This window comes from Lycorma delicatula, chromosome 2 (genome assembly GCF_047948215.1).
Source record: "Lycorma delicatula isolate Av1 chromosome 2, ASM4794821v1, whole genome shotgun sequence".
Lineage (NCBI taxonomy): Eukaryota > Metazoa > Arthropoda > Insecta > Hemiptera > Fulgoridae > Lycorma > Lycorma delicatula.
Window position 1 is genome coordinate 5,424,173 of NC_134456.1, and position 16,426 is coordinate 5,440,598.

Here is a 16,426-nt window from a genome sequence, read left to right on the forward strand (position 1 = left end):
CTCTTAGTTGCAGATGCTACAGATTTTACATCACATCAGTCAACTCTACAAAAACTAGAAATTCCTCATAAGCTATCATCTTTTCTTTATCAAAAAATCTAACCCCAATGGAACAGTTGCTCTTTACCTGATATATCACTGCTCTCATCTGCCACAATACTATAAGCACATGCTTTCTTTACATCAATAATGATGTCTCTAATGACATCACCACATATGCTGATTATTTCATTTGAATCTGTGATGGCAAGTGGCATTTGCACCTTTTTTACATGCTCTTTTAAAATGTGGTGACCAGTGTTAATTTTGAGTTTGATCAAGTCTTTGAAAACACCTTCATGATTTTCTTTGCCTCTCAAAGGTAGGTCATATGTACTACAAAACATCATAGTCAAAATAATTGATGCAACAATTTTCTTGTTGGTGGACAGAAATCAGCTGTACATCAATGGTTATATTCTCAACAAAACATTTTACTGCTGTGGCTGCTGATTGGTACCACTGGGATGATGTGTGAGATTTTGAAAATTTGTGCATGTCTTTATAGCGAGTAATGGGCCTCACTATGAAAGAACCCAAAACACCATGCACATCAGTTGGTAGAAACACAGTAAATGCACAATGCACCCTTTAATTTCTTGGAATATGCCAGCCAACAAGCATAATTCATTTAATAATAATCCCTTTAATTAGATGGTTTTACAACTCATCGACTCAAATGAAAACAATATAAATATATACTTTCGTGCTAAAAAAGTTTCTAATATCCATTTTAGATTGCTATTGTTATGGGATTGTGGTCTGTACTAGCTCAAATGTGTTAACTTAATCGCACTGATTGCAGCGCTTACATAGGGAACAGAAGGTCACTTTCCCACTAAATCCAACCTCTAACATTCTAAACTCTTTGAGTTTTACCACAGACCATCCAGATCTTGAACCATCAGTTTCCCACTCGTTCACCAGAGAGAGCTCTCACTACAATTCAAACATGTTTTCTTGCTGCACAATACTATTATAACTTATTGACACTGACCTATAATTTTTCATCTGACTAAATGAGCCAGGGGGGCAAGCACTCCATTGTGGTTATGCCTATGTTTCATGTAGAATACTGCAAAATAGAAATAGATGTACTAAGTAGAAATAGGTGTGGACCTTACATTCTATTCTATTTCCTTTCCTTTAGTGATTCATCAATTTATGATCTACTTTTTCCAGATGGTGATTAATTTTAGAACTACCTAATTTAATGTATTCACAATTAAGCTATTTAAGTGTTGTTTACTTTTAATATAAAAAAACAATAAGTTTGTTCTTTTTTGGGGTTTCATTTTTATATTTCAGTAGGTTTTCTTCTGTATGATTTTTACTTTTTATATATACATATATATAATTTTTATTGTAATTTTGAAAAAAAATTTTTCAAGTAAGTTTATTTATTTGAACTGAATCAAATTTTGTTATTAATAAACACAATTGCATTTTTTAAATAAATTGGTGTCATAATCATACTATCAGGAATGGATGAGTTAATGCTAGCGCTGTAAATTTTTAATAATGGCCAAAATTTAAAGTTAAAATTGCACATAAAGTTCATAAATTATAACATTTTTTTTAAATTCTTAAGTTGGGCCACATGTAACCTTAATTTTTATCAGAAAATTCCCATGTTATCTATATTAATAATAATACATATGGATAGATCTGCAATCTTCAAAATTTAAAAGAGTTGATAATTTAAATATGGGTCCCATTCACCCCAAATGTAATTGGGAGGTTTAAAAATTTATTTATTGCAGTAATGCTTCACTTAAACTGGACTTATTGGAGTAATTACTTACTTAAACCTGATTCGGTGCAACTTTATATCATAAGGCTAAAAAAGTTAGTTTACTAAATATATATATATATGATGCCCCTTTTCTGATGGGACTGAAAATCAAGCTGAGACTCGGATATACGAGAGTAAGTCAATCATTATCTGCAATTATTTATTTATCCACATTTATTTATTTTCTGCAGTGATCCATTTTTTGTGGTCGGAAGGTGTATCAGGGGCCGAAATTCATCAAAGACTTTCAGTACAGTACGAGAACAGTGTGTTGCCGCAACGAAGTGTTTATGAATGGATTGAAAAATTCAAAAATGGTCGCATAAGTGTTACGCACGACGAAGGAGCCGGACGACTGTTTACCGCCATAAATGAGGAAAACATTGGGCAAGCACCTGACATGGTTTTCTTAGACAGACGAGTAACTATTGATGAAGTAGCACATCGTCTGCAAATTAGTCACAGTTCTGCCTACAAAATCAACCACAACAGACTTGGGTTTCATAAAGTCTGAGCAAGGTGGGTCCCAAAACAGCTCACATAGTTGCATAAACAAATGCGCTTGGACATCTGCCAAAAACATATATACGATATACGAGAGTAAGTCAATCATTATCTGCAATTATTTATTTATCCACATTTATTTATTTTCTGCAGTGATCCATTTTTTGTGGTCGGAAGGTGTATCAGGGGCCGAAATTCATCAAAGACTTTCAGTACAGTACGAGAACAGTGTGTTGCCGTAACGAAGTGTTTATGAATGGATTGAAAAATTCAAAAATGGTCGCATAAGTGTTACGCACGACGAAGGAGCCGGACGACTGTTTACCGCCATAAATGAGGAAAACATTGGGCAAGCACCTGACATGGTTTTCTTAGACAGACGAGTAACTATTGATGAAGTAGCACATCGTCTGCAAATTAGTCACAGTTCTGCCTACAAAATCAACCCCAACAGACTTGGGTTTCATAAAGTCTGAGCAAGGTGGGTCCCAAAACAGCTCACATAGTTGCATAAACAAATGCGCTTGGACATCTGCCAAAAACATTTTGATCGCTATGGTAACGAACAGGACATCTTCTTAGACAGAATCATCACCGGTGACAAAATATGGATCCATCATTATGAGTCTGAGAGTAAACGGCAGAATATGGAATGGAAACATCCAAATTCACCCTGCAAAAAAAAGTTCAAGACCCAACCGCCCACAGGAAAACTGATGCTTACGGTTTTTTGGGACTCACAAGGCCCAGTACTGGAACATTATGAGGAAAGGGGCACGACAATACACAGTGCGCTTTACAGTGATATGCTTACTGCCAAGCTGAAGCCTGCAATTCAAAACAAACACTGAGGACTGCTGTCGAAAGGTGTTGTGTTATTGCACGACAATGCCCGTCCACATACTGCTACCCACACTGCTGAAACGCTCCAGAAACTCAACTTTGAAGTACTGGCTCATCCTCCGTATAGTCCTGATCTTGCCCCTTATGACTACCACTTGTTTGGTCCACTCAAAGAGGCATTAAGGGGCCGTCGGACGAAACAGTGAAAGAAGCGGTGCATTCCTGGCACACAGCTCAACTAAAAACTTCTTTTATGAGGGAATCAGGAAGTTTGTGCAACGATGGACCAAGTGCATTGAAATGCAAGGGGACTGATGTTGAAATATGATGTACATGTAAGTTTCCTATTTGTATGGCAATAAAATTTATAACTACATTCCGGATAATAATTGACTTACCCTCATACATAAAAACTAAGATATATATATATATATATATATATATATATATATATAAACAAAATTCAACTTTTTTGGTCAACAAGTTTTTGAGATGAGGCAAAAACTATTTTAGAAGTTATGTTGATCATCCCTCCATTCCAAAAATCCAATTAACTTAAAACTTTGGAACTTGAAATAACTTAAGTACTTAAATTACACTAAAAACATTCAAAATTGTGAAAACTATCCATCCTTTTGTGTAAATTTGTCAAAAATTTAATGCCATAAATCCCCCATACATAATTTTTTGAATAATTTGTGTTGAGCCAGTCCAAAGATAAATTACTTGGCCTAATCAACTTTCAAAAAAAGTTATCCAATATTTTAATATTAATTAAAACATACACCACCACCATGAATGTATAAATATCTTCCAGAAATTTTTATATTTTTTTTATGTTTATTTTTATTTAAGGGGGATCTTAAAATTTGACAATTCCAAAACTCTGTTACCCTAAATTTTGGCCAAATGCAATACTTTCGCTTTATTTACCAACTTACTTTACGTTATCTTGCTTCGGCAGCAATATATCTATAGCTGCGAAAGTAATACAGTGAAATAAGATCTGCCTTGATACAATTCCACAACAATATAGTAAAGCAGTACTAAAGATTCCCCAATCATTCTCCCTGAGCCAATTAGGTCATCACTATAGCAAGGAGTCTGTTGTATAATACTAATGTAAAAGTGTTTATTAATTTATTAACTTAAAAGTGGTGTAAAAGTTGGTGTAAAAAGTATACACCAAAAAAGATTATTAAGTAATAAAATTACTAATTAACAAAAAACGTAGAAAAAATTAAAAATACACCTTTGCAGCCATAGTTTGTAATTGTGAGTTAAGCGTTGTAACATACTGTTGATATTGTGAACTAGCTTCATCTCTTTCAGAAGTTACTTTTTTTAAATTTTTATGGAGCTGATCAATCTTTTGTTCAAGTTCTTTGTTACTGTTATGTAAAACAGTTACTACATCTTGATTATTCATTTGTCCATCAGCAACATCAACAGAAGAACTCAGCTAAACAAGAAAAACAATGCACATGTCCATATATAACAAAATATTTAGATGTTAACCAATATTATGAAAAACATATTTATGATAATTTTAAAGAACAGAAGACATGCACAAAAGAAAATTATCATTAAAACTTGAGTATCATACAGAGCAGCAGAAAAGTTACTCACTGTATTTAAGTACCAACAAACAACACACTACAGTTATTATGCTTCACAAAACAGAGTATTAATTTATTTCTTTAAAAAATGTATTTGACGTCACATTATTTACAAAAGACGTTTTAATTCATTTAAATGATGCATTAATTATCAGAAGACTGACTTGACTGAGATCTTTTATGGTTTGTATATTGGCTTCTACATGATTAAAAGTAGGTCTAAGGATCAGACTTTACTTAAACTGTAATTTCCGTTGGGATGTTATTTTCTTTACAGAGATAAGTGATACATTTTTTTGTAATACTGTAATCAATTTCATTGATTGAATCACACTTACTGACAGAAGAATCAACCACGTAATAAACATAAGAGTGTTTACATCCTGACAGGATGTACACACTCTTGCACAGTGTCTTTAATGTCAAAACCCTCTCAGAGGACTTTTAACATCAACAATCATAGGATTTGATTCCCTTTTATATTCACACAATCACACATTAGATTCCCTATTATACAGTGTTCATTTTAAGTTACTACCAGTGGGATCTCAAACAATAAAAGTTATGAAGAACTTTAAATACGGAACTTTTCTGTGATTTTTTAATGCAATAAAAATACCTTTAACTGGCATGTTTGAAATATACTTCTCATTTCCCCCCTTCAATTTTTCCAATATGCCAACCAACTTAATTTTTTTAAATAGAAACACCAATTTTTTATAATATTTTTGGATGCAACATATCATGTGAAGACATTTTCAGTCTAGAATATTTTCCTCTAAATGCAACTGCTAAGGAGCTACACCTCATCCGCAGTTGTATTTACAGACATTTGTAAAAACCTACATATCTAAAATTTTGGGTAAGTATTTTATGCTTTCACGAGTGCTGAATTTAATTTCCCATCCTTTCCTATAAAATTATGCTTTATGCTAAAGCATAGTATAGTTTTAATATGCTGCTACAGCAGCAACACAGGAAAGTAGAAATTCACTTTCTTAATGACAACCACAAAAATGGACACTTTTTCAAGGCTGCCATAATGAAACTCTCTGTACAAATTTTTTTATTTAATACTTAACTGGTAGGTAAAACTGTTCTTAAACATAATCACAATTTTGTTTTTATTTATATAAAAAAAAAATTTGAGACATTAAAAAAAATTTGAGACATTATGTCTCAAAAAAATATTAAAGATATTGAAGTAGACTCTTCTCTTCAATATGGAACATTGAAATTCCATGGTCTGCAAAAACGAAAAAACCAGTTACTTTTTATGCAAAATTTTCCAGTTTCTACAGGCTTTCTTCAAATAACTTGAATTCACAACAGTAAAACAGAAAAAATTTAACGGAGAATAAAACTAAATTTTTATATCAATTGGTTCATAGATATAAACTTTCAAAGACAAACTCTTTTTTTGATGCAATCTGTAGTATAGTTTAAATGAAAACACACCTGTTCTATTCTTAGTTGTGATACAGACAACTGGCTATCTTTTTCTTTTAGTTCTTCTTTCAATCCTTCAATTTCTACACCTTTCTCCTCAAGTTTATGTTTTAAATCTAATACTTCTTCTACACTTTCATCCAAACGTTTTCTGAAAAAATTGAAAGATAAATAGATTTTAAAAAACTAAAAATCATATTGCTGAACTTTAATGCAAATCTGCATGTAACTTAAAATTGAATTTTCATAAACTGAGAATATTAAGAAAGGAAGGTATATCAGAAATCAGAAAATAAAAATGTCTTTATATGGTACTTAACTGGATTGAACAGATAAGCATGACCATTCTGAAAGTGGTTACTTTTTGTTACTTTCTCTTTATTTTATAATTCATGTTGAAACACACAAGAGTCATTCAATAATTAAAGAGACAAATGGGGAAAAACTATTTAACAGAATAAACTGATATAGGCATCCCTGATATAGAAAATACAGCTGCTCAAAAAGAATTTCTATCATTATAACCTCTTTTGTTTATTTAAAAAGGTGGGTCCTCATGAAACATTTATAATAAAAAAACAGCATACTGTGATAAGATTTTTATTTTCTTAAGATGTAACTGACCAAATAAAAACAGCTTGGCTGTTAAAATAGTATTGTAAAAAGTATATTAACAGTGTAATTTTGTAAATGGATTGAACAGTTTCAATCAGGCAGAACAAGTGTCACCGATTTTCATTGTAGCAGAAGACTGGTGGAAGTTTTATTTGACACTTTGCAAAATCGCACTATTGATCTGATTCACAAGGATAGACAAATAAAAGTTGACTCAAAATTGCAAAGATGTTCTAATTTGTAGAGAACTTAAACGGTTTTTAGCAGAAGGTAACGATCACATAATAACTTTTTTAGATTGCATAATAACTTGTGATGAAACTAGGATTTATCATCTTGGATGAAAATCCAAATGTCAGAGTATAGAATGGAATCAATTGAGTTCACTCACTAAGAAAAAATTCAAAATCTACGCATCAGCTGATAAAGTGATGTTAACAATGTTTTAGAACTATAAGGGCCAATTTATTGTGATTATTTGGGAGAACAACTTACAACCTATTAGTACTATTGTAGCAAATAAAGTGAAATCCTCAATAAGTAAGAAAGGTCCTGGTTATCTCTCAAAAAATGTAATTCTTCTGCTTGACTACATCCACCCCATACTGTTCAAAGGACAATGGAAATCATTTAAAAGAGGGTTGGAAGGTTTTACCACATCCATCTAACAGTCCTGATTTAGCACCATCAGATTTTTGTTTGTTTGGTCCTCACAAACAGATTTTACATGGTAACAATCACAGGTCAAGAATGCAGTACAAGAATGGCTTAGACACAGAGGTGAACATTCTTTCCTACTGAAATAAGAAAGTTCATAAAAAGATGGGACGTGCCTAAATGTAGGCAAGGGTTATTTTTAAAAATAGCATTACTTTCATTATCAGTACATAAATAATTTTTTTACAGTTATTTGTGTCTTTAATTACGACCCTCAAAATTCAATAACAAAAATAATGAATAATTGAGCTTTCTCATACAAGGATCTGTACAAAAGCAGAATTGACAAGCAATATTACAGCTAAATAGTTATAAAGCAACAAGTCTAGATAGATATGCCAACCTTAACCATTCGAGGCTTGCCAGTGACATGATGGACAGCTATGTGACAGGGATGGGTGCCGATTTGGTATTCATCACTGAACCTTACACTCCTGGTCTACAGCAGGAGTGGATGACCTTAGAGGATGGGTATGTGGCAGTCCCCTTCCATTCCAGGATGTTTAGGGGGGAGGGGCTTTGTGAGGGTGAGGGATATTTTTCTCTATTCCTGCTAACTCTCATCCAACATCTCTACCGAGCAGTATAAGGAAGCTTCGGCCTCACTGTCAAGAGATCTTACAGCCTACTGACTGGTGATGTTGGCAGGAAACGCATGGTCGACAATATGAGAATTGACTAGAATGAATCTGCAGGGGAGGCTGTTGGTGGAGACCACATTGCAGAGCTAGACATGATGTGCTTAAACTGTGGGGATGTTTATACATTCAGAAGAGGGACCTCAGGTTCGACTGTGGAAGTTACCTTTGCCTCCTCAATTTTTGGTCACAAAAAATTGAGGTTGGGGAGTTTATGAAGGATACTCGGGAAGTGATCAACAAGCGACAACATTTACCGTAACTATCCGCAGGCCAAATAGAGGCAGATAACCTGCAATGAAGGACTGGAGTGCTAGGGGACTGAACTCGTGAACCTTAACCAAAAGGTTGGATCTTTGGGCTCCCATTGCAGAGGAGAAGTCTACATGCTTGGTCGACTCGTTGACGCATTTGTGCGACCAAATTCTTGCTCGTAGGTACAATTGGACGGGCTGTTCAGTTGTGTATTGGTGGACGGCTGAGATTACAGTAAAAAGAAGGGAATGCTTCAGGGATAGGTGGGCAGCAATGAGATCTTTATTCAGCAAGGGCAGCAAATTCAGCATTTTATAAAGTAAAGAAGGAGCTTGCTCAGCTAATAGAGGAATTGAAGAAAGAATGTTGGAGGCATTTTATTGCTAAACTGGAAAATAATCCTTGGGGTAAACCAAATCAATTACTGGTTAGAAGAGCTCTCAGACCCAGAATTCCAATGACTTGTGAGCCCAGAGAGATGCAAATATAGTGGAGGGGCTCTTTCCAGCTGGAGCTGAGGTGCTTGCGAATGAGGTGGCTGAGGTGGGGATGATACCACTGTTTACTGCTGGGGAACTTGATGCAGCAGTGAGTTTAGTCCCAAATGATAGAGCACTGGGACCTAACCTTTTGCCTAATGCAATTATTAAGTTGGCAATTCAGGCTGATCCTGCGGCGATTTTGAGTGCCTATAATGCGTACCTGGAGGAAGGTGGAGGATACAATGCGTATTAGTACTGATCCCAAAGTCAGACTGAGAGTTGGTGCTCCCTGCCTCTTATCGTCCACTATCAATGATTGATATGACTCCCAAGATTTTAGAAACATTGATATTTCAGCAGCTGTCCTGCACAGTCGAAGAAGCAGGTGGAATCCATGGCCAACAATACAGTTTCAGAAGGGGCAGATCTGTGTTTGACATGATGTCTACAGTGCATGGAATGGCAGAAAGAATTATGGCGACTCGCCAGAGACCATCAAAAGGCAAGATGTGCATGCTTGACTTTGGATGTAAGAAACGTGTTTAACTGCATTAAATACACTGTGATCATCAGTACACTGGGGACTCAATGATCAATATCTTGCAAGGATCATCTGTGCTTATTTAAAAGAAACAAGGATGATATATGAGCTTCATGATGGAGTACTGGAATGGGAGGTTCCCCCAGGGGTCGGTTCTTGGGCCGACCCTCTGGAACATAATGTATGATGGGGTGTTCCGTGTGCCTCTTCCTACTGGTGTCCCCTTCATACCTTCCTACAGGGAAGCATCCAAGAAGACAAGGCCTCCTTTTTCACAGTGAGTTCCTGGATGGAAGGTCTGTCCATGGCGATTGGAAAGACCAAACTCAAGATTTCTACAGTAAAAAGAAGACCAACATTGGCAGTCAAGATTCAGGAAAGGAAAATACTAATGAAACCTACCATTAAATACCTGGGGATCTGGTTTGATGCTCATCTGAGGTTCGGTAGGCAAACCCTCGAAACCACTGAAAAGGCAGGAGGGAAATGCAATATGTTGCCAGGATTCTGCCAAATTGTAGAGAACTAGGCCAACAATGGAGGAAACTACTGCCAGGCATGGCCCATGCCACACTCTTATATGGTGCTGAAGTGTGGGCAGATGTTGTATACAGAAGATATAGGGGAACAATGTAGTCCTTTCATAGGAAATGCTGTCTATGGGTGGCAGCTGCTTACAGGACCATATCCCAAGAGGTGAAAGTGATAGCTGGGTTGCTTCCGATTGACCTAGAAATAATTAAACAGAGAAGGTCACGCCAACACGAATCACTGATTGAAAAGAGACATATCAATTTGGATATTATGGAGTTGATAGGGATCTGGCAGGAAAGATGGATCCACAGTGCAAAAGGCAGGTGGACATGATTGATTGGGGACATTGGTGAATGGGTCCGGAGAACCCATGGCTCAATGGATTTCAATTTACACAGCTTCTGTCAGGCCATGGGGGCTTTAGAGCCTATTTGTTTATATTTGGGCTCAATTATATGATAGTTGCCATGTTTGTGGAACTGATGAGACATTTTATCATGTCTTTTTCTGGTGTCCCTATTTTGAACTAGAGCATGGCGAAGTCTTTGACATATTGGGTAGGAGGGATATGTTCCTACTTGAAGACTTCGAGCTGATTATGTCAGCGAAAGAAGAGAACTAGACCACAGTGGCGAGATTTGCCAAAGCAGTCGTAGACAAACTGCATGTCGCTGAAGAAGGCTATAGGGTTGCTGTGCACCGGACAGGACTGTGGTCGAGTGTCTAGGGCCCACCTGAACTTGTGAGCGTCGACTGGATGCAATGAAGCCGTGGTCACTCTGCTGATCCAGGCCAGTAAGTTCCCCTCTTCTGAAGCTTAGACCATGGATGTCCTGGTAAGTTCTGTGTAAGTATGTGGTAAGTACTTGTGAGTGTGCATGATGTTGACTGTGTATGTGCATGTATGTGTACTGCAACTTGTTTATTGTTATATGTATTTGATATTTGCCTATGAGGGCCGACTGTGTGTGTGTGTGTGTGTGTGTGTGTATGTGTGCGTGTGTCTTAGTGTTGCTTGTTTTGTATTTTTGTGTTGAGTGTGTGAGTGTTTTGGTGTTCCTTGATTGCAGCGACCGATGTGTGAGCGGGCGTTTCCCCCTTCATGAAGTAATGCTGCATAAGCGGTTTCCAGGAGGGGGGATAGCCAGGTAGTGCGCAAGAACACATAAGCACCTAATATCTTGCAGAACCTGTTACCAAACCTGACAATGCCTAGGTGCCTGTAAATGGCATTCTTCCACTTCTAAAATATAGACATGCCAGCCCAGGTGTGGTTTTTGTTGGGAAACAAAAACCACACCCTTTTTTTAAATTTTTTTTAAAAAGTTTCTCTTTTTTAAATTATTTATATTATTAATATAAGCTCAAACAGTTTTTGGTACTATAAAAAAAAAAAAAAGACTAACTTGACAAGATTTAAATGCAGATCTTCAAAATGAAAGGTAAAAACACACCACCAGAATGTGGTAGAATTACATTTTAAAATATAAATTTGAAAACGCATAAATAAAACAAGAATTATTTCCAATTTTTCCCCCAAAAAAAAATTAACTAGAGATGTCAGATAATAATCTAATCAATTTAATCAAATAAAAAATATGTTGCAAATTGGATTTTCCCACAACTCTTCATAATTTCAAATTTATGTAAATTCTGCTTGCAAAAATGATTTTTTTATAAATAAAACAGAAACCACTTTTTCTAAAAGATCAGTTGATTAGGTTGGAAAAACACGCCTTACTTCCATGTGGTGTGGCTGGATAGGTCAGACTTTGTTTGACTGAACTCCATAATAAACCTCCAAGGTTCACAACTTTCTTGTACAAACTCAGGAAAGTTTTTCAAACAGAGAAGAATTTAGAAAGTTCTTGTATAATCTGAACATATCTATGGAACATAAGCCCAATGGTAAGAACTGGGCAGAAGAAGAAAAAAAGGTGAAATCAGAGCAGATAAAGAAATTTTGGGAAGAAAGAAAAAAAGAAGTCAAAAAGTGATCTAGTTGGAAAAAAATTTTAATTTAAAAAATAAATTAATAATAATCCTGAAAACTAAGTAACCGGTGGTTGTATGCAATTTTAATAAGTAACAAAACTTTACAGAAATATTACTGATTTAACCTTTCTATTAAAAATAAGATAATTCCAAGCAATAATACGTATAAATTACCTCATCAAGTCAACTTCATTTTTAAGCACATCTCTTGAACAGGTGGCCTCATGAGTAGACTTCTCATGTTGTAGTTTTAAAGCTTGTGCAAGGCCCAATTCCCTTTCCAAGTCTCCAACTCTATGTCTTGATGCTCGCAGTCTACTTTGCAATTCTTCAATTTCACCTTAGAAAAAAATAGGAATCATTAACTTGAATTAGTATGCCATAAAATATATGTTTAATCTGACAGAAAATCCATCATGCAATAAATAAATAAATATGTAAGGATTATCAGGGAAAAAAGGCAGAAGAAATCTTAGATGTGTATGAAATAGTAATATTTATTAAACATTTTTGTGAAGTTTGATGTTTTACATCCAGAATAAAGTGATACCTAGAAACTACATTGCGAAGCAGAAAAACCTGATAATTATGAAACATCCTATACTAAACAATCTGTCAGACTGGAATTCTTTGTCCATGTCATTTATAAACTTACTCAATGCCATAAGTGACCATGAAATTGTAGATTAACCAACCTTGTATGTCTGTCTGGCATCGAGTTTATTTTAAAAATGGTGAATTAATGATCAAAACCCTGCATATTTTTCAGATAGTTCATCACTCGCTGACATGGGGAAATCATCTTACAGAACTAATCACATGGTGTAGTGGGGACATATTTTAAATCAAAAAAAGATGGAAATGACTACTTTAAAATTTTGCAAAAAGTGACTGAACACCAAAAAATATCCAACCCATGCAAAAAACAATCATAATAGATCATGTCATTCACCTAGAAGGGGTGCTTCAGTCTGGGATTGCCTAATTATTCCCAGGATACATTACTTCCCAGCATGGCAACATCTTGTTGTCAGCATTTTTGCTAGTCTTTTGCTTTGATCTGTAATTACTTTTTATGGCATTTTAAGTCCAATAATAATCAATCTCCTGGAACTTACTATTACCGTGAAATTACTGATTCCTTTTGATATACTAGAAGAGAGTGATTCATAACTTCAAGAAGGCATCAAGGGTACACAAAGAGATGGCAGGTACACATCTAATCAACTTAATCTTTAAAAAAATAATTCCAAGTCAGATTTAATTTCCAAGTTTAATTTTTGTTCAACAACATGGCATACAATAATGCTGGTTTTGAGATAATATAAAATTAAGTTATTTTAAAACTATCATTATTTTGAAAACTACACAATTAAGAAATAAATAGTATTTTAAGTCATGCTATCATTTACCTGCTTTTTGTGAAATACTCTCTTGGCAGGCAGTAAGCGTAGTTTGCAATTCTGTTTTTTCAGATACTAAAATTTCTAAAGTTTTTACATGTAATTGTAATTTCTCTTCAAGTGCAGCAATTTTAGCATCACTTTGCTTCCTTAAAACTTCTATACTCTCTTCTAACTGACTTATATGACTATGCTGTAAAATTAAAGAAGAAAAATTTATTAAATCAAACAAGTTGGCTCATAGATTAATTTTTTAACTTTTTTTGCTATTTGAAAGATATTGTATTGTTTTCCAAATAAAAGAGTACATTAATTTGTTCCTTTACATTATCTATCCCAGGTCTTTCTTACAGTTGAGTCAAATGTTAAAAAAATGAAGTCTTTAAATAAGCGTCATCCTTCAACAAATTTATTATTCTACAATGTAGAATAATAATATTCCACAATTCTACAACTTTCAAATATCCTAAATATTATTAGAAACATTATTCCAGGACAGTAATCTGAAATAAATAGGTTAATATAACTACAATCAAACAAAAAAAAAATTGTTCTAAGAACTACATAGTAACGATAAAGCAACTGAAAACTTACTGGCCTCTACAGGAGCAATAGAAACAGAAATACACACAGTGCCATTCTGGTTACACTATAGATATGCAGCAGCAGTAAACACGTTAATAAAAAAAAGTGTAATTAGTTTAATTAAAGAATTGTGTACTTCTTTATTCTTTTTTTAAATTAATTTCTTTGAATAATGCATAGTCACAATTTTGCAGGAAACTAAAAGAACTAAACTTTTCAAATTAGTTAAACAAGTAAAGTGAAAATAAGAAAACTTGTTTAGTTTCAAATTTATTTACCGCTCACTTTCAATAAAAAAACATAGCCTTAAACACTACTATAAAATTCTGTGCGTTGTTTAAAAAACAATAATTTATAAGCAATAAAGTATTTATATGGTTGGAAATTATAATATAAGGGAAAAAATGTTATGGAATGATATGTTTAAATACCAACATAATATTTAACATGAGAAACTACAGTGGCATTTTTAAATGAAGACAGTCAAACCCATCTTCACCACTTTCATTTGAAATTGTCAAGATCGGTCCATCCATCAAAATGAGTAAAAGTGTTAATTTGACCTAACTACAATCATACTACATAATGAATCATTTTTTTTTTTTTAATACTTACAGACTGTTGAAGCTGTTCGGTAAGAAGTTTATTCTTGTTAATTTCATCACCTAATTTTGTATCAAGCTCTTGTAACTGAAGTTCTAAAACTTGTGATATTTGTTTAGGCGATTGTCCAGTACTTGAACTACTTTCACTTTTATCTTGTTCCGATGGAGTTACCGGAATAGATTCAGAACGGTCGCTTTGTGAATCTTGTCGTAAGTTTTTTAAATCAAAATCGGTAGCAGCTCCAATTAACGAAGGCACTTCTGTTATAGCAGTTGCATTACAAATGGACGAAGAAGGTACATCAGAATTGATTTGAACATCGAATGAAAAGTCGACGCTCGATTGAGAAGATACTGGTAAACTATCAAAAAAATCTTTAGCAGATTTTATATCAGAGACACTACCGTTATTTTTACTATAATTATTTCCATTGTTATTGGTGTTGCTAGTAATATTAAAAACATTATTATCAGTAAATAATGATTGCATTTTTAACTCTGTAACCAACTGATTAACATAATGTTCATTATTTTGATCACTATTTCCATTAGACAAACCTTTGCTCATAACAGATGAGTTAATCTCACTAATACAGTTTACTACATTATTATATTTATTATCGACATCGTTTCTTTTAAATGGACTATCTAACAGATCTGGTGAGACTTTCTGAAAAAGAAAAAAAATGTAATTAATATTCCCTAACCCTTTTATACATATTTTACAAATATACATAGTAACGTAAGATATACAAAATACTGTAATCTAAAAGTAAAAATTAATTAGTTTTATATTCAATTTTTTTATAGAACACTTATTGTCTATGATGCTATCATCCATTAATATCTTATGTTTTCTGAGTTGAGTTTTCATAGTTTTTTTTTTTTTACATATTTTTATGTTTTTATTATCACAGAATAAGAAAACCCAATACACAAAAAATAACATCTTAACAACTTGAAAACATATAATAATAAAAGTTTAGCAATAAGATGGAGTGGATCATCACAGGCGATTAGTTAGCATGTCTGGATAGGTCCCAACCTGTACTGTAGATGCTCTAGTCATTGTCTCATTATCATTTACTTTTTAGCTTGGTTAGTGATTTCATTATGGATGAAAAATGAATTCTAAGCAATTTTGCATGAGGGTTAACTGTTGATCAGTGTTTAGATGAAAAGAATACTGTGCTTGGAGAGTATTGTCTTCATCATACAACAATATTTAGGTGGTACCAATAATTTGAAAGAGAAAATTTTGGCCTTGAGGATGCTCCAAGGTACCAAGGTAAGGAGTCCACCATCTTCATCTGTAACCAAGGGAAAATTACTGCAATAAAAAAAATGCTTGTAACAGAAAGGTGTGTGACCTAGTATCAAAGGTGTCCTTGGGCATTAATGCACCAGTAGTTCATGCTATTCTATAAGATCACTTTCAAGTTAGAAAGCGTTGTACCCTTTGAGTGCTACATAACTTGACCGATGATCAAATGACAAACCATGTTTCATGGTACCGTGAATACTGAAAGAGTTTAAAAATGGAAAATCTCCCTAGTGTACAGTATTGTGACAAGGATAAAACCAGGCTGTACTATTATGAGATCCCAACCAAGGCTGAGGACACAGTGTGGGTGTTCAAAGATGAGGAGATCCCGTGGCTGTTCAAAATTCAGATCAGTGAACAACAGAATTGGTGGCTGTACTTTTTAGTGTGAGGGTTGTTTTAGACCGAATTGTGTTGGAAACTCAGAAGACAGTTACAAGAAAGTGGTATACAGAGGAATGCCTGCCTAAATTTATCAAAGCT

General features: G+C 34.2%; 1 protein-coding gene across 2 annotated transcripts in view; it reads right to left on the bottom strand.

Annotated features, from left to right (window-relative positions):
- The window catches only part of LOC142320440 (Golgi matrix protein 130 kD), a 112,744-nt gene that overhangs the window by 79,035 nt on the left and 17,283 nt on the right, over positions 1–16,426 (bottom strand). For both annotated transcript variants that reach the window (XM_075358215.1, XM_075358214.1), the window contains exons 3-7: positions 14,630–15,289; positions 13,439–13,622; positions 12,201–12,366; positions 6,259–6,400; positions 4,434–4,643 (exon numbers count right to left, since the gene is read on the bottom strand). In XM_075358215.1, coding sequence (XP_075214330.1) covers positions 4,434–4,643; positions 6,259–6,400; positions 12,201–12,366; positions 13,439–13,622; positions 14,630–15,289 — 1,362 coding nt within the window. The remainder of the gene's footprint in view (positions 1–4,433; positions 4,644–6,258; positions 6,401–12,200; positions 12,367–13,438; positions 13,623–14,629; positions 15,290–16,426) is intronic.